The sequence below is a fragment of the Benincasa hispida genome, chromosome 11 (genome assembly GCF_027475165.1).
Source record: "Benincasa hispida cultivar pf3 chromosome 11, pf3_genome.v1.1, whole genome shotgun sequence".
Lineage (NCBI taxonomy): Eukaryota > Viridiplantae > Streptophyta > Magnoliopsida > Cucurbitales > Cucurbitaceae > Benincasa > Benincasa hispida.
The window spans coordinates 34,256,148-34,282,028 of NC_143488.1; the positions used below are offsets into that span (position 1 = coordinate 34,256,148).

Consider the following 25,881-nt stretch of genomic DNA (forward strand, 5'->3'; position numbering starts at 1 on the left):
TATAGTATATATATATATATATAATACGTATCTTCAATGTATCCGTATCTTAGTTTTTTAAAAATTAACGTATCGCCGTATCGTATCGTATCCGTATCATGTATCTATATTTGTGTCCATGCTTCTTAGATGAAATCAATATCAATATTAATACTGATTATTGATATTGATACCTATATCGTATATACGAGATGAAGTCTAAGTAAAGTGATATTAGCACCATAGCTAACACACAAAACAAGATAACAATGAAGGGAATGAAACGAACGATTGAATAGATAATTAGAAACGAAAATACTAAACTTACTAATTATTAAACAGATAACGGATGAATGATATTTGAGCAATGAATAGCAAGTTTGGTAATTTTTTTTATTATTGTTATTATATCTCAAGGGCATTATGTAATCAGAACAACATCTATTCCAGTATTGGTGTTAATGCTCAATAAAAATCAAATTATGATTAACTACCTATATAAACTTGCTCAAATAAATCTAATATCTTTTACAATTGAGGTCTATTACGATTGACATATGAATGGAACCATTACGATTGGATCAATTTTGATTATGGATGCATGTTAAGATGGATTCTAGAATCAAGGGTAAAAGAAGCAAAATAAAGAAAATGAAGCAATTGGGCCAAAAGAGTGGAATGGGTTTGAGAAAAAGGATTAATTAGGCTCGAGCCAAAAAAAGTCCGGTCGAGCTCGACCATGGCCAAGGATGAGGTCAAGGCCGACCCTCTCTGTTTGATGAGTGGAGTATACTATTAGGCCTTGAAAAGAAGGATGGTTTGGGTCAAAATCCCAAACCAACCTCCTTAGCCAAGAATAAGGTCGAGGCCGAGGCTCGGAGTTTGATGAACAGAGCATGCTAAATTCGTGCTCTATTCCATTTGGCTTGAGAGATAACCTTGTTCATATGGGATTTGGAAACTCATATCTTAATCCTAGTTGGACTAAGATAAACCCTAGATCAAAATACAATAAATACATCATTATAGTTCATATGAGTTATCTAAGAGCTTCTAACTTCTTCTCTACTATTTAATTCTCTTACCGATTTAGACATCGGAATCCTTTTTCTTTGTTTTACAGATCCTCTCTTTCCCAAATTACAAATTTATTGTTAGTCACTGAAGGCGATGTGCGTTTTCTTTGGTCAAAATTTGGCATCAACAGTACATAAACATAGCATAAATGCATAAACGATTTTCAAAGGTAATCTTAATAAAGAATCTAAATTGATTTAGACTTACCATAATTTAGAAATTTAATTTGAAACAATTATAATTCACACGACATTTTCCAAACTAAATCCAAAGAAAAGTGCTAATTGATAAAGTTCAGAATTAACTCAACACAATTTCAATCAGGTTACTTTGCGTTTTACTTTTTTGGTAAATTGAGTGAAAACCCTGAAATGGAAGCGGACAACCTTTTTCTTTCTTTGTTGCATTTGTTTATTGTTATTTTTTTAAAAGAAAAATTCTTTTTCGATAATTAAAATTCTTTATTTTGTTTCTAGAGAAATTTTACTAAGAGATTAGCTTCGCATCGTATGGGTTTCTTAGACCATTCTTGTATATAAATGACTGTAAAATTATTCGTGACAATTTTAAAATATAATTCTAAATAATGATTTAGGATGATTCAATTTTTATTACTTATAACACAATTATTTATACCTATATAATATTTTTTGAATACTTTATTTTTTAATATCTCTAAAAGTAGTTTCTTTACATTTTAGAAAGAAATTTTTCACTATATAAATTAAAATTGAGTTGCTAATCTTAATTCAATATATGAAAATAATTAAATTAATTTTTTTTTATATGAAAATAATTAAATTAGATTTTTTTTTTTTTTTTTTTTGGCTTCTTTTGACCTGATTAACCCAAACCAAACCAATCCAAATATTTTATGATTGGATTAGTTTCATTTTTTAATAAGATTATTTAGGTTAAAAATTTTACAACCTAAATAATTAGGTTGGGTCTAAAAATTATTTCAACCCAACCCAACACGTGAACACCCCTGAGTATTAGTATGAATTTTACCTCTCTTACCCAATATTAGTATGAATTTTACCTCTTAAAAGAATGAGAAATGTTTATGTATGACCACGTTTTTTATCCCATTCTTTTAAAAAATGTCAAATGACCTTCCACTAACACCGCGAATGAGTGAAGTTACAAATTTACCCTCTCATTTTCTCTTATCTTTTCTTCCATAATTTCCTTTTGCTCCAACAAATTTTCACCCTTTCACTCACTGACAGTCGAGCACAGCCTCCATTCCTCAAATTTGGTCAAAATTGACAACTCTCCTCCATTGGGGGCAAGACCTAGATCGAGAGAGAGAGGAGAAGAAGAAAACAGACCTATTTTGCAGTGGTATGTCTCTCCGATAGATGTTCGCAAATTGTTTGATGAATGTTCATCCACACATGGATCGTTATCCAAAGGGATGGATATTTCTACATGCGCAAATTTATGTTGGTAATTTTACCAGAACAACAAGTCATTTAGTTTTTTTTTATTATTTGAGTCATTTGACAATTTGGATCCAATTTTTGATCATCCGTGCAAATTTCCTTAAAAGAAACATTTATTCCTAGTCAAATTCTAAAAACAATTAAGTTTCGAAAACATTTTTTTTTCCAAAACTTAACTTGGTAAGTTCAAAAGAAATTGTTTTATTACTAACATTTTTTTAAACTTGGTATAGTCATCATAGGTTTGAAACTTGTTTAAAGAAGCTATTGTCATTTTGCAAATCCTCATCTTTAGAAAAGACGAGGTCCAACTTTTTACCAATTCTCATCTTATAGAAAAGAGAGGTAAAGGAACCTAAGGAACGTACCTCACAGACTCTTTGATTATATGGCTAACACTTGCAATAGGTTTACTTTAGCTTAGTTTAGATGAAGGTGGATGGGATAGGAAGTGAGTGATTGATAGAACCTTAGAACTCTAGGGAGATTTTTGCAATGAGCGGTGAAGAGGACGAATCCTATCAAACTCGGTTGTTCCAGGAAGAAAGAAAGCAAAGGTCAAGAATATCTTGGTTTAAGTTGGTTAAAATCTCACTTTATCTCTATCGTACCATGATTGCTAGATCGCATTCTAAGCTCCATCAAATTCCTAATGAACGAGAATTAGTACAAAAGATGAAGAAAAACAAAATATTTAATATAAAATAAAAAGAAAACTAAAGCATCTTCGTCTTGGACGAGGATGCTAAAAAACGACATTTGATAGAGGGGTGGAAGCTACATCTTTAAACTAAGTGAGCAAGAGTTCAAACTTCAAATTATGCAAAATTCGCACCCATTTAATTTAAAGATGCAACTTCCATCACTCTACCAAATGCCATTTTTTAATCCTAATGCATCATTCCCAGCTCAAAAGACGAAGATCTATAAAAAGTTAAAGCCTCGTCTTTTCAAAAAATGAGGATCTCCACAAACAACAATATTTTTATAATAATATTTTTATAATAAGTTTCAAATTCATTGTGACAAGTTCTAAATAAACATTATTGATTAAAACAAACCAATTTAACAGGGATGGTTTTCATAGTTTTCAAAGAACCAAAAACAAAATAATTTCTTGCTCTATGAAGTATGACTTAACCAGCTTAGTTCCCCCATTCCTATACAGATTGAACCAGACTATTGGCCCACCTCAACCTCAATATTGTGAAAACATTTCTCTATAAGAAATCCCAATCTCCTGAAAGAAAAAACCCATCAATCCCATCCCCTATCTCTTTCTATTCTACTCTCATTGCTAATGATAGTAGTAGAATGAAAAGATTTTCATTATTCCTATATTAAATGAATAATATTCAATCAATGTAATAGTTTAGAGAGAGAATGTAATCATCAACTATATAAATATATGCTCATCAGCACATCCAGCTATCTTATCTAACTACCTACCTATGTATGGTGGAGAAATATTTCAGACCATATTGGTCGTCATCAATCTGAACCAAGAACTTGCTCCTTTACCTCATCAATCTTGGCAGCCAATTCATCTCTACTTTCCTGAAACGTCAACAAAATAAATTCTCAGTTATCACATATTTGGAGAAAAATATAGTAGTCCTTCAAAAATCAAACCAACTTCAAGCAATTACCTTGAATAACAAATAGCGAGCAGTGAACCACACACTGTAACCAAGCCCCACTACTTCCAACAACTTTGGTACCTATATTTACAAGAATCCACTGTTATTAACTCATCTCAAAAACTCTTAACCAACCGAACCCCCTAAATTTTACTTTTGCAGTTCTAAGCAAACTTTACCAATGGGATAGAATCAACAGCACCAATAACGGCGGAAACCAACCAAATGCCAAAGAAAGCACCAGCACCATATAGGATAAGACTGTATGTATCAACAGACTCCAGCTGCAAGCACAAGTAATCATCAAAGCATTCATAGGATGAAATGAAGCTATTGCAATCTCAAAATGAAGACATGAACAAGTACAACTTCTGTTATATGAAAATGAGGTTTTTCCAAATTGACAAAGCTATGTAAATTCAAATTTTTTGTAGGGGATGTGATATCCCTTTTGAAATTATCTTTTCATTATTTCATATTCAACACCATACTTGAAAGGTAACCAACACCAAAATTGCCAGTTTTTAATCCTAAAATAAAGTTTAAAAAGTTCCCTATGATCAAAGACAATAGAAAACAAGAGATTCTATGAAAAACTTGTTCCTTCGAGGCAAGTGCCATTTAAACCTATCAAAAACACCAGCATGTTTAAGACACGATGGATGGAAACCAGAAAGACACCAAAACAAGTTTTCAAAAAATTGAAGACAGCAATACAACAACTAAAAATCAATTTGAGAAGTTAGGTTGCTCGATTAACCGCTCAGGTCGACATAATTGTCGACGTTTCATATAGCATTGGTATATACTATCAACTTCGATGATATCATCACTGCAACTAACTTTGAAAATGTAATACGAAAGAGGAAAAAAATGAAAAAAGAAAAAGGAAAACACATGGGAACGAAAAAAGGAAAATTATTTTAAATAACAAGACTACTGAAAATATTTACAAATAATAGCAAAATATCAAATCTATTCTTGATAGTGAAATTTTGCTATATTTAAAAATATTTTGGTTCATTTTCCTATATTTGAATACCGCCAAAAAAAACCCAAATATTTTTATTTAAAAGAAAAGGCAAATGCCCCCAAAAAAAGTTTTAATAAAAGATGCCTCCAATTACTCTAACAATTAAGATTTAAAGAAAAAAAATGTCAAAGACACCAAGGAAGGCATTGAACAGTAGAATCTAGCAAAATAAATAAACAAATAACCAACAGAAGCCAAAATCAAGTTAGCTTTGAAGTAAATCTACTAAATCACTCTTTTGTTGAAATTAAAAATAAAATAAAATAAAGGACAATGCATTATACTTTAGGATTTAACAAATTTAACTAGCAAAAAGATCATTAGAAATCACAATTCACAAAACTTCAATAGAAATTCTTACTTTAAAATCATTCAATAATTCAAACCCCTGTTCTTGCGCACCCTCAACTGCTTCTTCTTTAGGTTCTTCGGATGCCACAGTTTCGACCTTCCCAGCAGGAGAAGAATCCTCAAGGGTTACCACCGGCACATCCTCAACTGGTTCTTCTTTAGGTACTTCCGATGGGAGCTTCTCAGCAGGAGAATCTTCCAGAGCGACTGAAGAAACAGAAGGAGAATCTTCCAAGACCGTCACACTATCCCGCTCTTCAGTAAAGAATGAACTAGATCCATTTGAATCATCAGAGGCTGCTGCTCTTGGCAATGAAACAGCAAAATGACGATGCCCTAGGAAATAATAAAGAAATAAAAACAACAAATCTTCATAATCAAATGCATGCACCCCTCCCCCTCTTTGCCCAAAGAAAATTACCAATGAGTTCATCGTTATACAAGAAGAAATGATAAAGAACAAAGCAAGAAAAGCATAAAGTGATCAACCAAGAACATAAAGAAAAACGGAAACGAAACCCAGAGAAATTCAAGTAAAAAGAAGAGAACAGCACAATGAGAAGGTAGGGGAATGAGTGGAGAACATACAGGAGTGGAGGGTGCGAGTGGAGGAGGATGTGGGTATGGCGATTCTGAGAGGAAGGGGGCGGATGGGACGGAGATGGGGGTTTCCGGCGAGAAGAGAAGAGAAAAGGGCTGAGGAGGGAGAGAGGTCCATGGCCATGGCGGAAGAGGAGAATGGGAGAAGCAGTGGTTGAAAATGAAATGGAAGAGGGAATGGCGATGACGGTGAAATGAGTGTTTCTTATATACATTGGAAGAAGAGGCCACAAGCACAAGGTAGGGTTAAGGGTTAAGGGTTAAGGGTTAAGGGTTCAATAGGAAAGATGAGAACCATATATAGTGTCTCATAATCTCTTTCTATATTGCTCTTTTTCCCCATCACTTGGTTGGTGTTTTGAGCTACTAGGGTTATTTTGAGTCATATTCAAATATAGTATAACGTCATTCGGTTTAGAGCATTAATTTTTTTCAACAATACTCCAACTTTTATTTACTTGCCATTCAACATTCAATTTAATGGTGTGAATTACAATTATGAAGTGCTTGGGTGCTGGTTTAGAATCAAAACCTTGAGAATTAAATATCTGGGGACTTATTTGAGGGATCCGTTTTTGTGCAGACATGGATTTGGGTAATCTGGTTTTTTTTTTTGTTTTTGAGTGGTTGTTTTGTGTTGTATAACCTCTAGTGTATCTTGGATTAATTTTTATGATAATTTTGATTGAAAATTTTAATCCATCTATTTTAAAATGAAAGTTATATTAGTTTTGACTTTTGTAATTCTAAATTAATTTATTATCAATTTTCATGACAATGATTTAGTTATTTTTATTTAGAAAAAAAAGTTTTTAGTAATAAAGTAATAAAGCTTTGAAATTAAGTTTTATAATAAATTTAGTTGGCCTTTAAATTTCTAATTTATCTCTTTTTAAATAAAAAGTTTTTATCTTTTGATAACAAAGTAGTAAAGTTTGAAATTCAATATACTAACACATTTATAACAAAGATAATGTTACTTTAAATCTCTAAATTATCTTCTTTTTTTTTTCTTGTAGTCATGAAATGAATTTTACCTTTGAAGTTTGCATTTAATAGCATTCTTAATCCATTCGTTAGTGTTATTATTATTATTATTATTATTGTTATTGGGATAATGAATAAGGAGAAAGGAACAGGGAATTGAAGGGAAAAGAGGGAGGAAGAAGGAGGAAAGAAAAAAAATTATTGTTGATCACCAGTGGGTGACCAACATTAGTGGTGTTGGGTTTTATGTCCTAAAACTTGTGGTTTTGTAAAACAATAAACTTATTCTTAAATCAATAAAGTTATTATTGAAGTGTGGATTCAATAAAGTTATTGAATATATGAATTGTTTATTTCATTTCAGAAATAAATCTAATAAACTAAAAGATCCTTGACTATCACATGAGTACTTGAACTTTATGTGGAGTCATAAGAGTGAATCAGATTCGAGTAAATAGCCAAAACGATCTATGTATACAAATAAGGTTGGATATCTTATTTTGTTAACAGGATATCTTATTTTGTTAATACTATCGGATGTGACCCACTCTGTAGTTGTTACAAGGAGTTATAAAGTACTCTACAAACGAAGTGTTCCTGATTCGTTCATGTGGTGTCATGAAGAGTGGGGGCATTTGTGCAATGAGTTTGCATAAGATCGGTCCAAGAAATAAAGTCACTCTTACTTTATAAACGTTGTTTACTGTTTAAGACTGACTATTTCATAACGATGACCTAATATTTTTTTAATGTTAAGTTCCACGACTCAATATAAGGCTCTAGAGAATAGTAGGGAAGCTCTAATGATAGTCCACAACAAGAATTGGAGAAGATTGCAATTCCATTTCGAGATTGAAGAAGATTCAAAGGTATGTAATGAAACTCTCTTCATAGTTTATGAATATGCTTAAATTGTAGACAAAATTGAAGAATTAGAATGCTTAATGGTCCGTTTTTCTTCTGTTGTGTGTTTCTTTAAACTAACAAGTGGGTGTGCAATGGCCGATGAAGCGAATTTGACGTCCCATGAGCAACACGGGATACAACACTTCAGTCTTTTGAGCTCATAGATCAAAGATTTATTTATTTTTTTTTTTAATGTGTGAAAATGAGTAGGAAAGGGGGAGAGAGAAAGAAGAAGAAAGATGGGAAAAACAAAAACAAACCTAGTGACTAGCAAGCGATGTGCGGCAAAGACATCCGACTATCCATAACTAGCATAATTGACACTATGTTCAAGCGAGGAAGATCGCAAAATAAGGAAATTTATTATTATTATTATTATTATTATTATTATTATTATTATTATTATATTATGGTGAAAACAAAGATAGGAAAAGAATGAGAAATCCAAGGGAAAAAGGAGGAAAAAAGGAAAATGAATGAAAAAAAAAGTTGACAACGATCGATGGTCATAGGCAGCATGTCCCCAACAATTACCGACTATCACCGACAACTGTGCATCGATCGAAGACAATCACAACTGTCAACTGACGGCAACATGATTATCGATCAATTATCTACCATCAAGATGTCTAATTGGTCTTCAACGGTCACGACATTCGGTCAATCCCCAATAATCATAATGGTCAATCGATCATTGATAGTGGCCAATCGCCAACAGCTACTGTGGTCGGTCAATCGCCAACTGTCACGACAATTGATCACCAATAGTCATGAAGTTTGGTCACTGATCGTCACTATGATTGGTCATTAATAATCATGAAAATCGATTGTTGATGATCAAGACAATCACTCATCTTTGAAAACGGTCAATCATCAACTATCACGATGGTCAATCGATTGCTGATGGTCAAGACAATTGATCACGAAAGTCGATTAACGATTGTTCCCAATGACCATCAACGACTATTGATAAAAGGTAGGATATGAAGGAAAACTTTTCTCAAACCTATGGCATTCATTAAAAAAAACATATTCCAAACTCATGGGTTTGGTTTCTTAATCTCGAGAATTTTATTCCAATGACCCAAACGTGGATTTGGCTTTAAATGTCAAACCTCTCTAATTCCAAACTCGTGGGCCAAACACCTCCTTAGGTTGTGACTTATCTACACTGAGTTGTTTGGTTAAGGAGATTGTCTCCTTATCTAAGGCTCCTCAAGTTGTGTCTTTTGTTTAGTGTTTGAAAGAGGCAAATGGGATAGCTCATCACCTTGCTTGTGCGACAATGGTCTATAGTAATTTTGGTGTTAGTTTTGTAAATCTCTCTTCTTCCTTCTTTGAAGGAGTTGCTAGAAATTCTTTTGGGTTGTTGTGTGGTTCTACTTTGCTACTAGTGAAGAGCCTCGTGTAGTTTGGTTATGATTATTTTCTTCAACAAAAGAAAAAAAAATGTATGAGCTACGAGCTATAAATACTAATAAAATCATAAATATTTGGAGACTAACTTAAGTATAGCTCAATTGATATAAAATTATACATCTTGACCGACAGGTCAAAGTTGAAATCTCTTTCCTAAATTGATGAACAAAAATGGAAAAAAGAAACATTTGGGGAATAAAAAAATCGTTAAATAAAAAGTGATCCTAAACTATTTTGTTGATTTCGCACACTTGAACTTTGAAATTTCTTTCAAAAGGTGAAGGATTTTGTCGTTAAACTTGTTGGATGGAAAAGTTTTTGTTACTTATGCATTGTTTAAATAAGTTTTAGGGGTTAGGATTAGCCAAAAATTCTTAAACAAAAGAACATAAAAATTAGGGCTGAGGTTGAAAGGAAAAAAACGACAACGTATATGATTCATGCACCATGTTTTTTTTTTTTTTTTTTTTTTCTTTTTTTTTAAAAAAAAAAATTGTATGCATTTAGATTTGTTCACATGAGCTAATATAAACTTTTTCAATAATTTAACCATAAAAATTTTCAAACTATAGTCCAGCATAATCATTTATTGATGCTAATTTATTTAATTATTCTTTGTTAATAAATATAATGTTAAATTTAAAAGAAAAGAAAAACCAAGAACCTTGCTCTTTGTTTCCAAAGACTCATATCCTATCAAAAGTTGCACTATTACTTTGATCTTTCGTGAGTGTTTCAAAATTACTATTGTAATAAAAGTCCAATGAAACTTGAATAAAAATTACGACTCAATATTCATTGAACATTCTTACATATGGGTTGGAGATGTGAACCTCTAGTTTCTTAGTCGAGAGATTAAGTCTAAATCAGTTGAGTTAAGTTTAAATTAGATTACTCTTAGGATAATAAGAAAGCATATTTCGATTGGGAATTAAAAGTGTCATGTCGACCTTATATTAAGCTAATGTCCATCTTTTAGGGCTCCAAATCAGATATTATTAAGTATACTTGCATGTTTCAAAATTTAAGATATAATTATCCATCAGTTCCATCCAACAAAAATTTTCTAATACCTTCAACCTATATCAATACTCTCATGTATGGAGTATGTTGAAGAGTATAGAAGTAAAGTCTGTTTATGTGAGCCCAAATTGATAACTTCACCCATCAACCATCTCTCTGTGACTATCCCCTCTGTATGGTTTGCTTTGTTCTGTGTGTTGGATAGAGAGAGATGACTTTGTTTGTCTGTACTGCCTGTGTTTTTTCCTGTGTGCTAGAAAGAAGGGATGGGTAAAAAGTTTTGGAAAGCGATATCTCACAAGTCAGAGCCATCATAATTATATTCCACTTATCTTTCAGCAGTGGACATTACAGAACATTTCATCATTGTAACCAAAAAACAATCATCAAACACCACAACACCAAATAAACTAGTTCTTTGTAATAATCATAATTTTACAGAGAGGGAAAAGATTCCCTTTACCAGAGAATGTTTTTGTATTAAATAAATATATCAGTCCTCTTCATGATTTGAATTTCTTCAAGAATAATGAAATTACCAATGTTTCTGAGATACAAATGAATAAATATTATGCAACAAAGCTGTGCAAGAACTTGGTTTCTTTCTCCGCTTATGTTCTCTTTATTATCAATGAATCTTCTCAAGTACTAATGCTATACACTTGACAATTCCTCTCATCATTATTTATTCTACTAAAGCCATTGGCCTAACTTAACAAAAACAAAGAAACTGAAGCTAGCTCCCCGCTCCCTCGTTTCTCTTGCATAAATTAACGGAATATGATTAGATAAAATCAGGTTGACCTGTTGAAGTTAGACATCGATGCCACATTCGGCTGTTTGGGTCCAATAATCTGGGATATGAAATCACTTCGGGAATGGGAAGATATACGTAATGTGTGTTGCAGATTCCTACTGTGATACCGCTGTATCCTGCAAATGCGCCATGGACCTGTAATCAATACGATAAAACCCGTCCAGGGAAGAATTAGTGGAAGAAACTCCTGAAACTGATATATAGATAGACTATAGATGATATGGAGAGAGAGAAAAATGAAAATTCAAAGGGAGTACACCAGACAGTCAAATGGACCAAAAATGGTAAACACAAGAAAATGAATTACAAGAATCCAGCTCATAAACAAGTGGTAATCTAATAACAATTGAGGTTTCAAAATGTGAACGAGGCTGCCATCAAGATGGATCCCACACCTTCCACGACCTTTCTAAATCCATTTGAAAGTTTTTTGTTTATTTCTAACCAAATAAACCATAAAAGAAAACAGACAAAAACCAGCTCGCCAAAAGACTGGGAAGACTTGAGAAACTATACTATACAACCAAACTATTAATGAATAACAAAAAATCGCTACAGCCGATAATAATGCATGTCATTTTCTTTCATGGATTTGGTTGTATGTTTCTTCTGAATACCTCTCTTATTTTCGTTGATTTTTAGTTGTATGCTGTACATCGCTTATTTGTAATTAATTAGGGTAGGCAACAATATGAAAACAAGAGATTTAAAGAAAATAGAGGTGTATTTTATGTTTTCAAATATTTATTTAATAGCATATTCAGAAATTAAATTTCAATTTAAATAATTTTTCAAAATGTGTTTGAAAATATATTTATAAACTACAAAACTAATTATAGTTACTAAATACTAGGTTGATTATACGCTATTACTAATTAATTTATGAACTTGCTTTATGTAAAAAAAAAAATTGTATAATTATATTATTTTGTAATATCATATGATATATAATGTATTATATATTACATATTTTAATTTAACAAAAATAATTGAATTTATAACATGAAATACTATATTTACTATTGTTTTTTTTTTTATCATTTTTAATATAATTCTGCATTTTAGATTTTGAATTCAAAATCTAGATACACTAAAAACATAAAAAAGTTTTCAAAATTTGCACCGTTGGATCACACAATCCGGAAACAATTTTTAAAAACAGAAATCAAACGGCCAAACAAACACATATTCGCTAAACTCAGTGAATCTGAAAGCATAAAACAAAATCTAAGTTGCTACCAAAGAAGCTCTTATTTTCCCATCTCTTTCAAATAAAGGGGAAGTTTCAATGGCATAACCAAAACAATTTATGGGAAAACATGGCAGTTATTAAAGTTGTACACTGGAGGGAGAGAGAGGACTCACTGCATTCTGCCCCAGTACTGTGCACAAAATCCCATCAGACGCATTTGCACGACATGCACGTATCATATACGTCGGATCAATATACTTCACATCAACTGGAACACTAATCTCCTTGAAGTATTTCTTCATCTGCAACAAGGGGGCAAAAAAATGGTACAATATCTTAATACACCAGCAGAATAATCCAGATCAAGTTTCCAAAGGCACAACAATCCCCCTCATTTTGAATAACCACATAGTTCAGCTTTAAAACATAAAATTTAAAGCAGCCTAACGCTGTACTGCTCCCAAGTATTCCATACTAACGTAAGAAGAGCATCTAATATTCACTCAAATAGCAGTTAGCACGTCCATTAATCGACATGGAAGTAAATTTACAAACCTCTTGTTGAATGTATACGCCAATATCACCCAGTACAATGTTCCCAGATGCATCGGTGGCATTAGTCTTTTGCAGCAAATTCTGCAATTCAAGAAGAGCATCAGTATTTAACTCTCATATATACTAAAAAGAGTCAAAAATAGATTATAAAATCCATACAAGTTTACATAGTTCATGAAGTATTGATCTATGAAGGATAAAAAAACAATACCAACTTACCTGCCCAGCTCCCTCAGCCACACAGACCACAGCAGACCCCTTTGTATCTATCAGATATTTTAAATGGCGTAGAACACCATGGGGACCATGTAGTTGGAAAGGAACCTAAGAACCATATGGTGATCATCAGTATGGCATCAAGAAAATAGAAACTAAATGTTACATTTATATTTCGATGCATACCTCAGGAACCAAGCATACATCAATCTGCCCACTAGCAAGTGCTGCATGCATTGCTATAAATCCACTGCTGCGACCCATCAATTTTACAATGCCAACTCCATGATAAGCACTGTGTGCCTACACCAAATTATTGAATTATTGACTTAATTACATAATATCATTGATTGTCATATGACAATTTCCAGAACGAGGAAGGAAAGTAGCACAATACTACTAAGGAGAAAGAATTCAAGGACCAACCAACATGCACATGAAAGCAGCAGTAATGATACAACAATTGAAAGCAATGGACGTTACCTCAATGTAGGCAGAGTTTATTGCTCTTTGTGCTTCTTCAACAGCAGTATCAAAACCAAAAGTTTTATCCATCAATAAGATGTCATTGTCTATAGTTTTTGGAACACCAACCACAGCCACCTTTAACCGTCTTTTCCGACACTATACAATAAAACATAGAATATTCAATAGTCGGAAATGGTGTTTTTCTTTGTTTTTCTAATAAGAAGCACAAGGAGAGATTTTTAATGATAATCAAAGACCGAGTAATAATGATAGAAGGCCTCAAACTCTTGCTAATTGCAAAACCAGACTTTATAAAAGTGGACTGAAGGCTGAAGAAAGATTGAGGGTGATTCTAATTAAATTCAAGCATGTTTAGAATTGTTTTTGTAATGTCTAAACATTGCCTATTGGACTCATGTTCTCAAAGAGTGATAGGTTCCAATATACCACACGCTTGTGAGGTGAACTTAAAGTGTGGAAAAAGCATAGTGGTATATATATATATATATATATATTTTATATCCTGAGTGTCCGGTCCAAATTACGTGCACCTCAACTAATCTCACAGGACAACCCGCCTAACCCTACAACATTTGGATTCCTAGGTAAGTGGCCACCATGGATTGAACCAAAAGCATAGTGGTATATCATTCCAATATACTATAAATTTGTGTGGTAAACTCAAAATTGTCTAGTTAGAGACAGTCTAAGGCATACCTCATTGTGTATTGCATTAGCCCCAGCATGTGTGCCATTTCCACCCAAAACAAAAAGCATATCAATCCCCCTTTCCTGCATCATAGTCAATAGACTCAGTATATACCTCACTGATTTTCAAATGGTCTACTCCCTATAAAAAGTCTACATTATCAAACTAAGAGAGTCTGTTTTGAGACCTGCAAGCTGTCAACAATTTCGTCAATGCCAGGACCTCCCCGTGAAACTCCTAACAAACTTCCACCAGAAAGATGAATGTTCTGAACCACCTTTCTGGAAAGCTAGGAATGAACACCGCAACAAAGTCAATTAAGCAACTAAAGCTTAGGCAATGATTTCAACCATATTGCCATGTGAGAAGCAATACTGTTATAAGACATGGTTCCATAGAAAATATAATTATATGCATGCAGAAAAGCCACTTACCGGCATTTCGGTCAGTTCTTTGTCAGAGAATCCACGATATCCAAAGGGAATCCCAACTATCTTCTTTACACCATAAATTTCAAGTGTGATTACAATCTGTACAAGAATGCTTTTTGTTTGAGAACTAAGAAGAGATGTTGAAAACCTCTCCCAAGACAAGCGAAACATATAAAATATAATGAAATCTACTTAATTTCATTATTTCACCAAAAACAGAAAACTATGCAATTAAAGATAAAAGTAAAACAGTGATATAAACGAAAATTTGTCTGATAACATCATTCAAACCAGTAAAAAGGAAAAACTATAAGGAAAAAAAGAAAGCTTAACCTGTCTGATAACATCATTAAGACCAGGACAGAGACCTCCACAAGTCACAATTGCTGCTTTCACTTCTTCTGGTTTGAAGTATATTTTCTCTCGAGGCCCAGCACGATGAACCCTAAAAGTAAGAATTGTTAATTATGTATGGACATCACATAACTAAGGATCTAAATGCATGAATTAATTTGAAGAAAGAACATATGCAACAAATTCTTTCCAAATTTGTAGCCCTATGATCCCCTTGACAGGCTAAACAACCCATAGTATCTAAGCACTCTTTTCTTTTCTTTTCCTGCTTTCTTTCCTTTTTTATTAAATTAAATGTCCCTACTACCAAGTCATGCCCCTTCTTAGTCACGATTTCAGTCCACCCTATGTTTTCTATCATAATTGAACTTCAAGCATTTATTATCCTATAAGGTTCTAGAAAATAAACAATAACTTCAACTTTTCTGGAAAAAGTCAGTATTAAAACTTTCAGCTCAATTCTACCAATGCAGGCATGCCCAACAATTGCTAACAGCTATAAATTGAAGATATTTTACCATTGTTCTACCCAAGTACAATCGGGATCAATGCACTCAGCACCGGCAGACCTAGGTGATGAGTAATTTATGACCTGGGCAGTGGACAACAAAACCAAAATTCAGAGTAAATTAACTAAATTTCTCAAAAAGAATTACACAACTGCATCTCATTGTACTTTTGGCGATAAATTTTCATGTTACCCAAATTAGAAAGTAAAAACAGGCCTAAAGAACAAAGTCAAGTATCTCATATGGCAAACCAATATTCGAGTCTACATGTCATGGAGTGTGTTTAGAAAATCTTAAATGATCATCCAACAGCTTAAGCATCGTCATTATCCATAACATAATGAATAATCAGGAAGAATTGGGCTGAAACTAAAGTTAAAAGAAAAGGGGAGTGATTAACGAATTAAAGAAAAACCTTCAATACGCTGTTTATAGTAAATGATGAATGACCAACCAAATCAACTTCCAAAAGGTTTTCACCATAACAGTGACTGCGAATATACCTTGAGAAGTACGCGGTCATTTTTATTTATGTATCCATGCCACTCTTCATCCGACGGATAGCCTCCAGCAAAAACGTCCGAAACCGGCGTCCTGCAATTCCAAATTCCCAATCCATACATACACATAGTAAATATCGACATTCATACCCAAACAACAAATCCACAATCAATCAAGTAACCAGAAACTAAAGGGGGGGAAAAGGCAGAACACAAGCAAAAACAAAGAGACGGAAAAGCAACCTCATCTTCAGGCAAAAAGTAGAAGGAATAGGAACAGCATCTCCAAAAACGTCAGTAATGTGGGGGAGATTAAAGCGTTTTTCAAAATCCGCCTGGTACTTCAATTTCCAATCAGGATCAGTAAAATCAATCGCGGTGTTCTTACGTCCATCCTTAACATCAACAGAGGCCAAGATTCTTCCAAAATGCTTCCTCGAACTGAGACTCAAAAAATTATCACCATTGAAACTGAAGAGTCCATTGGAAGAGCGGGATACCTGGTGATGGAAACCGAGTTTGGGACCGATCGCGTGCGAGATAGAACCCATCAAACGACGATCGGCGAGAAGAATGGAAGAACAACGTCCAAATCAAATCGAAGAAGAAGAAGCACTGGCGAGACGATGATGAGAGAGTTGGGTATGTAATATACAGAAATTGGTTTCTCAGTATGAAAAGGAGAAGACGAACTCCGAGTCCGATACGAACTAAACTTTGAACAAAACTGACTGTCTGATTTTCCTGTTTTGACTTGGAACCCAACTTTATATTTAACCTTACTTTTCAACTTATATTACAATATTGCCATTGGGTTCCGCCGGCCTTCCTAATTCCTTATATCTTATATCTTCTAAAAAGTTAACTTAGATTATTCCTTTTCTGTTTTTTGTTTTTTAGTTCATTAATACATTGTTTTCATCCTCTATTTTCGAGTTTGTTGAATTATAGTCTTTGAATTCTAGACTATCCAATTTTAGTAACTTTTCCCCCCCAAAATTCATTAAATAAATCATGTGAACAAAATTAATTAAATAGTAATAATATTGTTTTTTAACAAATATATAAAATATGAGAATATATTTTATAGTAAAAATGGGAATATAATAAAACGTTTTTTTTAATAAATAATAAACTAATAGTAAGAACTAGATTAAGATTTATTAAAAGTATATAAACTAAAATTAGACATTTAAAACTATATAAACTAAAATTGAATAAGTTTATATCAAAATGGTGTTTTAAACTTTCAAGTTCAAATAAAACTTTTACTTTTATATTGTTACGTTTTAAATAATGACAAATTGTAAAGTACAAAAACTAAATTATTACATACTAAAATTGGACTTAATTAATAAAATTTTAGTAGTATAAGAATCATTTGCCTTGCATATGGCGTACTTGGATAAGATGCATAAATCTTTTTGGGCATTTTCCCAATAAATTATTAGAAACGTCACAAACAATGTTGTCTACATGATACATGTTGATAATTCGACAACATCAAAGGACAATCGAAGAATTTCAAATTATACTTATTATAGAGCCAAGAATAAAATAACGATGGCCATACCAATACCAAGTTTTCAATTTTGATACTGACAAATATTTATGTGAGTAAAAGAATTTATAGAAATTATTTATATGGATAATTAAGTTATTTTTACTCTCAAATTAAGTTATGAATATTGTTATTAGAATTTCTATTCATGTTGAATAAAGAGATGTATTTTTTTTTTCTTATGAGCATTTATAAAAAGATATCAGAGTTATCAATTGATCATTAACATCGTTATCGAATAATTTGATTTACGAATATTGTAGGTTTAAAGAAACATGCAAGGAAATAAAACAGAATCATTAAGCATTCTAATTCTTCAATTTTGACATCAAAATAAGCATGTTCATGGGGTATCAAGAGGATTTCATTACATACCTTTGAATATCCTCTTCAAACACGAATTTGAGCTGCAATCAGCTCCAATTGAAGTCGTGGACCACTACTAGAGCTTCGCTACTATTCTCTAGCCTTAGATTGAGTTGTGGACCTCAAAACATGCTTGAACTTAGGGAAATTGGAGGAGAGATTTTCTGGGTTTTTCAGCTTGTTGAAGAACAATTTCTTCAATTTTAAAAAAACTCGGCAATTCACTGCATATCCTTTTCAGCTGAATCCCTTTTTGTATTTTAAACCATCAACTGCAAACCCAATGTTTTGAAGTCTTCATCCCATGAAGACACCACCCACTTGGTGGAATTAGTAGATTATGGTGATTAAGGTGCTTTAAAGTTGAGTGGGGTTTTTCCAAATTTTCAATTTTTTCCATTTTGAATTTTGAATTTCAATTTCAAAATCAAAATCAATTTTCAACTTTAATTTTTTAATTAAAATTGAAATTTTATTAATTTTACAAAAATTAATTCAATAACTAATTTTTCTAATAAAATTAATAATTAATAAACAAATAAATAATTTAAATAATTCTATTAATTTAATATCAAATATTAAATTAATTTGTCACCAAATCCATCACCATGAATCTCTATTCATGAAATTAATATTTAAATCATATTTATATATTAATCAATTATCCAATTACGTATAATTCCAAAATTAAACGTGTAAATTATATCACATATAATTATTAATTCATTTAATTCGAATTTGAACATTTCAAATCAACTAATGGACCTACAGATCATGGGCTTCAATGTTTCGAGATTAATTAGCTAAACTCTTTACACCAAATTAACCCTCATTCTTTAACTACCGGGTCACTCCATTAAAGCCCAATAATTGCACTCCCCTCATTGTAGATATATTATGTCCCTCGATACAACCATAATTAGAAGTTAACCCTTCAATAACGATTGGGTCAAAAAGTTTGTTTTGTCTCCGAGATTACTCTTGTTTCTTAAGTCCCACTAATCCCCTAATGAACAATTAGTCTGTGATCCGATCATCAAATCGAATCTCTCTCGGTCTAATGAGAGGGTGAGACCCCTTGTTCAAGACTTGGAATCAACACTTTAAGAGAACAACTTCTCTACTACCCCTAAAAATAGGTAGAGTGAATTCCGTCTTGCATCCTATGTCAACACTTATGTCTCCCTATAAAGTTTAAGTACTCATGTAATAGTCATAGATCTTTTAGTTTATTAGATTTATTTCTAAAATGAAATAAGCAATTCATATATTCAATAACAATTTTATCGATTTACAGAATAAGTTTATTGTTTACAAACCACGAGTTTTATGACATAAAACCCAACAATCGACATATCTATAGATATTTTAATCTAAATATAGAAAAACGTATATATTGGTCATTCTAAAAATAATAATAAATAAATAAATAATACACATTGGTCGTTTTGTGATTGTAAATTTCGTTGTGAATTTGAAGAGCACAATGGGAACACGAATGGTAATAATATATAATATTAAAATAAATATAATATAATAATAAAATAAATAAATAAAACATAATGTATAAATAAAATAAAATAACAAAATAAGAAATGAGAAAATTCTCAAATTTCTCCAGTTTCTCCAATTTGTATAAAATTTACCCAATGTGTGTGTGATTTTAAGATTCACCAAATATCACTATTTATAGGCAAAGTGACATGTAGAATGTGGACTTACATGGACACCAAGTATGAATAATTATAAGGCACATGAACAACATGAAGGGTAACACATGGTTTTTGAAATACTAAGCAGTGGATATCTATTTATTATTACAATATTCATAATACTCCCCCTTAGATGCTATATATATATATATATATGAAATATGTCTTGTTAAAACCTTACTAGGAAAAACCTAATGGAAAAAAACCCTAGTGAAGGAAAAGGAGTATATATTTCATATAATATATACTCCTAAAAGAATACAATATATTTATTCCCTTCATGAAAACTTCACTGAAGATCTCTAAGTCGCCACATTCCAATGTTTTGCACTAATTTTTCAAAAGTTGCGGTTGATAATGTCTTTGTAAATAAGTCAGCCAGATTATCCTTCGAACAAATTTGTTGTATAGTGATGTCGCCATTTTCTTCAAGATCATGAGTGTAGAAAAGCTTCAGTGAAATATGTTTTGTTTTATCTCCTTTAATATATCCTCCTTTGATTTGGGCTATGTAAACTATGTTGTCTTCGTATAATATTGTTGGAAGATTTTTATTAGAAGACAAGCCACATATTTCATGAATGTGTTGAGTCATTGACATTAATCATACACATTCTCGACTAGCATCATGAATTGCAAGAATTTTAGCATGATTTGAGGAAGTGACCGTTATAGTCTGTTTCACCGATCGCCATGATATAGTTGTTGGGATTGGTGTCCTAATTCTCCTAGAGTCTCGTTGTTTTGTAAAGATACACATTGTTTAATGAATAAAATAAGTGTTATTTAATTCTGGCATTTATTCATATCCAATAAACAAAGCTCATTGGTTATCTTATGTGTTAAGCATGTATATGTGATATACAAGTGGATCATCCTTAAGTGATAACCTAAATAGGTCTGTAGTTTAAGGATTAAGGTGGGATATCTGATCCTTATGACACTACGGATACGACCCGCTTTGTAGAGGTTTGCAAGTATTATAAACTACTAAAGATGGTAGATCCTGACCATTCATGTGGAGATGTGCTAGCGGGGGTGTCCTATACAAAGAGTTTGTATAAGACCTAGACTACGAGATGACTAGACTCTGTATATAACGTTGTTGATACTAGAGACTTGCATCTCACCTAAACGATCATAGGCGACACGACCTCAACCCTGAGTATTTTGGGAACTCCTACTTTTGAGGGCGGTTCTTTGATTACTATGGGTGAGAATAGCTAGATTGCCAACTCAACATGCCTACCTTTTTGGGGACTTGTCTGATCTGGGAGCTAGGAACTCAATCCACAAGATGAAATTCACTCCTTTTCTGAAGTAGGGATAAGTAGAGAGATTGCTCCCTTAAGGGTTAATCCGGGGCTTGAACATTGGCCACAACTTCTCTTTGGAAGAGAAGACTCAATCATAGTAGGACTATGACTTATATTCATTAGAGGGATCAATGGTACTTAAGGAGACAGATGTAACTACAGGGGCATAACAGTTATTGGCCCAACTGTACTTACGAACGATCTGTAAAGGGTTGTCGCACTGCTGATTGGTTAAGATGGACACATAATATATTTGTGGTAAGGAGAGTTCAGCTGTCAATCTTTAGTGGAGTGTCTACCAGTTAACGGATGGAGGATCATGTGACTAAAGAGTTTAGTCAGTTATTCACGTACCATTGGAGCTTCGAGCTACAAGTCCATAAGGTCCCCTTAGTAGCTCAATAGATTCAGTTGAGGATCAGTTCTTGGTGTTGATTTGAAATGTTCAAATTGACAAGAGGTATTTTGATTATATATGATATAATCGGTATAATGTATGAGATACATCTAGTGGAGGATTGATGTAAATGAAATTTACATTAAGTACCATGGAATGAAAAAGAACTATGGTTTATATGTTTCATGAGATGAAATATTAAAACTATAGGTTATAAATATTGTATGATAAGTTAGTTCTCATTTATATTTATAATAATATTAACTATTGGATATTTAATTCTTTTTCTTTAATAACCAATTGAGTGGGTGGTTATTGGATTCATGGTAACATGAGATAAAAGGAAAATGGTTTTCCTAATTTTAGTAAGTTTTACAAACTGTTGAAAAGTTTTTCATAAAAAGTTTTTTGAGATTTTCTCTCGGCAAAAAGGATCTCATGAGTTGTTAAGTAAATACAGATTTACTAAACGGCAGCTTGAGCGAGCTAAACGATCGTGCAATGGTGAGCTAAACGATCGTACAATATTTATCAAACCATCGCATAGCTTTTGCTAGATGATCGCTTGCCCAAAGTAAACGATCGTGTAGTGTCTGTAGGGGACAGACTAAGTTAAACGATGAGCTAAACGATCGCATAGCTTTTGCTAGTTAAACGATTGGGCATTGACCTATACGATAGACCTCCGCCATCTCCCACTTGCCCAGTCGTGTACACGATTGGTGTTTCCTCCTTCGTCTGCTTCATTCCAAGTCCGAACAGAGCCTACCCTTTGGATTCTCACATCGAGAATACTAAGGTAGCCTTCTTGGTGGTGTCATACTCAACTCAACACCGTCAAGGTTCTATGGAAGCCGTTCGTGTTGCTGAGGAGTTCGTGGCCGAGGCGATCGTTGAGGACAAGCAAACGAAGTGTTCATGCTGTGTTGCAGTCGTGTAGATCGAGCATTTGAGGTTTCTGTTGTTCAAGCGGTCGTGCGCAAAGGAGCGTGGAGACGCATCTTCAAATGTTCGTAGAGTTTTCCCTTTGTGCATTTGTAGTTATTCATGCTGTAATTTCTGTATGAATTGTATAACCGCTTGTTTCTGTATGACTGTAATATGTGATGTTCATTCATGATTGTGATTTGGAATAATCTTTTTTCCACTGCTCATGGAAATCTCGAATCCGATCTCCTTCAATAGAAGTTCCTCCACATGTGAATGGATAACCTGTTTGAGATCTAACTTTGTGTGGATCAGATAAATATCCATAATATGCATAACCAACTAGATCAAAATTTGATTCATTTGAATAAAAAACAAACCCATATCGATTTTTCCTCGGAGATAACGGAGTATACGCTTAATTCTATTCTAATGTCTTTTTGTAGGAGAAGAACTATATCTAATTGATAAATTTACTGAAAATTCAACATTTGGTCTTATATTATTAGCAAGATACATAAGTGCACCAATTGCATTAAGATATGATATTTCAGGACTAAGAAGTTCTTCATTATCTTCTCGAGGTCGAAATATATCTTTCTTTATATCCAATGAACGGACTTCCATTGGAATATTTAATGGATGTGCTTTGTTCGTATAAAATTTTTTCTAATATTTTCCTGTATAAGTTGACTAATGAATAAATATTCCAACTGTTAAATGCTCAATTTGCAAACCAAGACAAAAAAAAAATTTCCCGAGATCTTTCATCTCAAATTCTTTCTTAAGATATTCTATTGCCTTTGAAAGATCTTCAAGAGTTCCAATTATATTCAAGTCATCAACATATACAGTTATAATAGCAAATCTTGATTGCGATTTCTTTATAAATACACACGGATATATTGGATTATTTTGATATCCTTCTTTCAATAAATATCCACTCAGGTAGTTGTACCACATCCGTCCTGATTGTTTCAATCCATATAGTGATTTCTGTAACTTTATTGCATACCATTCCCGAGAATTTGATTTATACGTTTCAGGTACCTTAATGTTGGGGATGATGCCCTAAACTCTCGTTGGGTCCTATAGTTTGTAAATACTGTATTGAACAAACACTTGTGATATGATAATATATGATATTTTTCTTCACTATTGTCTATGAAACATTGGATGTTTTAATTATTTTATCACAAACCAATAAACTAAGATCTCTGGTTGTCGTTGTTACTTAAGCATGTATGTGGAGACATACAGGTAGATCGTACCTTAAGTGATAACCAAAATGGTCTATATTATATGGATAAAGGAGGGAAACCTTATCTTGGTGATGCCATGGATGCGACCTGCTTTGTAGAATAGTTACAAATGTTGTGACTTGCTACAAATGGTTTGATCCTGATCATTCATATGGAGACATGCAAGCGGGGGCGTCTTATACAAAGGAGTTTATATAAGATCGGACCACGAAATGTTATAGTCTCGTTATATAATGTCGTTCATGACAGAGACTTCACTTCACTAGGATAACCATAGGTAACATGACCTTAATCCTGAGTGAGTTGGAAACTTCTACCTTTGAGGGCAGTCCTTTGATTTGCATGGGTGCGAATGGCCAGATTGCCGACTCAAACCTACCATTTTGGGAATTTGTCTGATTTGGGAGTTGGGAGCTCAGCTACACAAGATGGAATTCACTCATTCCCCGAAGCAGAGGTAAGTAGATAGATTGCTCCCTTAAGGACTGATTCTGGGGCTTGAACATAGTGGCCACAACTTCTCTTTGGAAGAGAAGACTTAGTCATAGTAGGACTATGACTTATCGTACTGTTGATTGGTTATATCCGATGGACACATAAATATATCTATGGTGAGAAGAGTGCAGTTGTTGGTATTTAGTGGAATACCTGACAGTTAACGGATGGTGGATCTCGTGGCTAAAAAGTTTAGTCAGCTATTCACGTATCGTTGGAGTTTCAAGCCATAGGTCCATAAGGTCCCCTTGGTAGCTCAATGGATTCAAGTTGAGAATAAGTTTTTGGGTCAGTTTGAAGTGTTTAAATTGACAAGAGGCAGATTGATTATATATGATATAATTAAACGGGTCAATTATATATGATATAGTTGACATGATGTATGAGATACAATAATTGGAGGAAAAGGTTATAAATATGATTTATATCTAGTGGAGGAGAAAAGGACTATGGTTTATATGTTGCATATGATGTGATATTAAACTATAGGTTATAAATATAATATGATTATATTTATTTAATTAAACAATTATGAGATAATTGTTGATTTTTCTCCATAATCGCACGAGATAGTGGGAGGTTACATTCAGTTTTCGTAACTGAAGGATAAAATGAAAATAGTTTTTATTTTACAAAGAGATTAGACAATCACTTCACGATTAAGTACACTGCCCATCGTCTAGTAAACGAGAGCCTACATGATAGCTCAAGTTGTCCTAAACGATCGTGCATATGCGCTGATTACCTAAACAATCATATAGTCTTTTCTAAGTGATCGCACGCCCAAGTGATTTTACTAAACGATCATCTAAATGATCAACCCCAATTTACTACACGATCGTGCACCTTTTACTAAACGATCAAGCACTTGTGTATACAATAGACTTAAGATATCTCCCACTTGCTTGGTCGTGGTAAACGATCATTGTTTCCTCCTCCCCTCTACCAAATCCAACAGAGCCAACACCTCATGGATTCTCACTCCGAGAACATCGAGGTTTTTGAGTGGTTGTGTCTTTTTTTGTTGCCTGGTCGTGTTGAAGACTGCTCGGTGGTAGACGTCAGCGTGATTTGGTGTATGATAGCCTTGGCAAGCGCAATGACTGTGTGAGTTGTCAATTCCTAACGAGAGCGAGAGTTCAAGGGAAGAAAAGTTCTTCAACTGGTATGTTTCTCGTTCCTTTGCATTTAAGTTTTGAAAAGCATGTCGTAATTTATTGCTAAATGCATAACTTGTATGTTTGTTTGTGAATGCGATATTTCTGTCATAATGAATTTAGAACGATCTTGCTTTCACTCATAGATATTCTTTAATAGGAGTTCCTTCACTTAAATCCTTCTAGGATTCTCATATAAATATCATTATCAATAGATCCTATAAATATGTTGTGATCACATATATAAGATGCATATCTAGACGTTTATACAGAGTTAAGTCAATTAAATATCTTAGAGTAATTGCATCCACCACTGGAGAATATGTCTCCTCATAATCAATACCAGGTATTTGCAAAAAACCTTGTGCAACTAATCTTGCTTTGTATCTTGTGACCTCATTATTTTCATTTATTTTTATCATAAATACCCATTTGTATCCCACAATTTGACACTTTCTAATGTTCGGACTACTG

At 33.0% G+C, this 25,881-nt stretch overlaps 2 protein-coding genes and 1 non-coding gene across 3 annotated transcripts; all 3 read right to left on the reverse strand.

Annotated features, from left to right (window-relative positions):
* Nucleotides 1–3,811: 3,811 nt before the first annotated feature.
* LOC120089984 (uncharacterized) lies at nt 3,812–6,453 on the reverse strand. The gene is made up of 5 exons (XM_039047439.2): nt 6,117–6,453; nt 5,539–5,864; nt 4,324–4,428; nt 4,154–4,225; nt 3,812–4,061 (listed from the first exon to the last, which is right to left on the reverse strand). Exons 1-5 carry the CDS (start codon nt 6,250–6,252, stop codon nt 3,996–3,998), a joined length of 705 nt encoding a protein of 234 aa, XP_038903367.1. The 5' UTR covers nt 6,253–6,453; the 3' UTR covers nt 3,812–3,995.
* Nucleotides 4,892–4,982, reverse strand: LOC120092287 (small nucleolar RNA snoR128). Its single transcript, XR_005485996.1, has one exon. It is a non-coding gene; the product is annotated as a small nucleolar RNA snoR128 (small nucleolar RNA).
* A 4,421-nt stretch (nt 6,454–10,874) lies between the features above and the next one.
* Nucleotides 10,875–16,960, reverse strand: PFK5 (phosphofructokinase 5). Its single transcript, XM_039047197.2, has 13 exons — nt 16,458–16,960; nt 16,218–16,308; nt 15,724–15,797; nt 15,185–15,296; nt 14,855–14,950; nt 14,608–14,709; nt 14,429–14,503; nt 13,727–13,867; nt 13,430–13,546; nt 13,247–13,351; nt 13,028–13,108; nt 12,646–12,774; nt 10,875–11,415 (listed from the first exon to the last, which is right to left on the reverse strand). The coding sequence occupies exons 1-13, from the start codon at nt 16,763–16,765 to the stop codon at nt 11,248–11,250; spliced, it is 1,599 nt and encodes a 532-aa protein (XP_038903125.1). The 5' UTR covers nt 16,766–16,960; the 3' UTR covers nt 10,875–11,247.
* Nucleotides 16,961–25,881: the final 8,921 nt, after the last annotated feature.

What these genes read in the sequence shown, in the direction of transcription:
- PFK5 (XM_039047197.2), bottom strand. Translation starts at nt 16,765, where the DNA reads ATGGGTTCTATCTCGCACGCGATCGGTCCCAAACTCGGTTTCCATCAC. An exon ending in ATGACCGCGTACTTCTCAAG is followed by an intron (nt 15,798 to 16,217) that starts GTATATTCGCAG and finishes TCCACTGCCCAG; the next exon opens with GTCATAAATTACTCATCACC. An exon ending in CTAATGCAATACACAATGAG is followed by an intron (nt 13,868 to 14,428) that starts GTATGCCTTAGA and finishes TTTATTGTATAG; the next exon opens with TGTCGGAAAAGACGGTTAAA.
- LOC120089984 (XM_039047439.2), bottom strand. Translation starts at nt 6,252, where the DNA reads ATGGCCATGGACCTCTCTCCCTCCTCAGCCCTTTTCTCTTCTCTTCTC. An exon ending in CTGTTGATTCTATCCCATTG is followed by an intron (nt 4,226 to 4,323) that starts GTAAAGTTTGCT and finishes TTGTAAATATAG; the next exon opens with GTACCAAAGTTGTTGGAAGT. An exon ending in CTCGCTATTTGTTATTCAAG is followed by an intron (nt 4,062 to 4,153) that starts GTAATTGCTTGA and finishes TTGACGTTTCAG; the next exon opens with GAAAGTAGAGATGAATTGGC.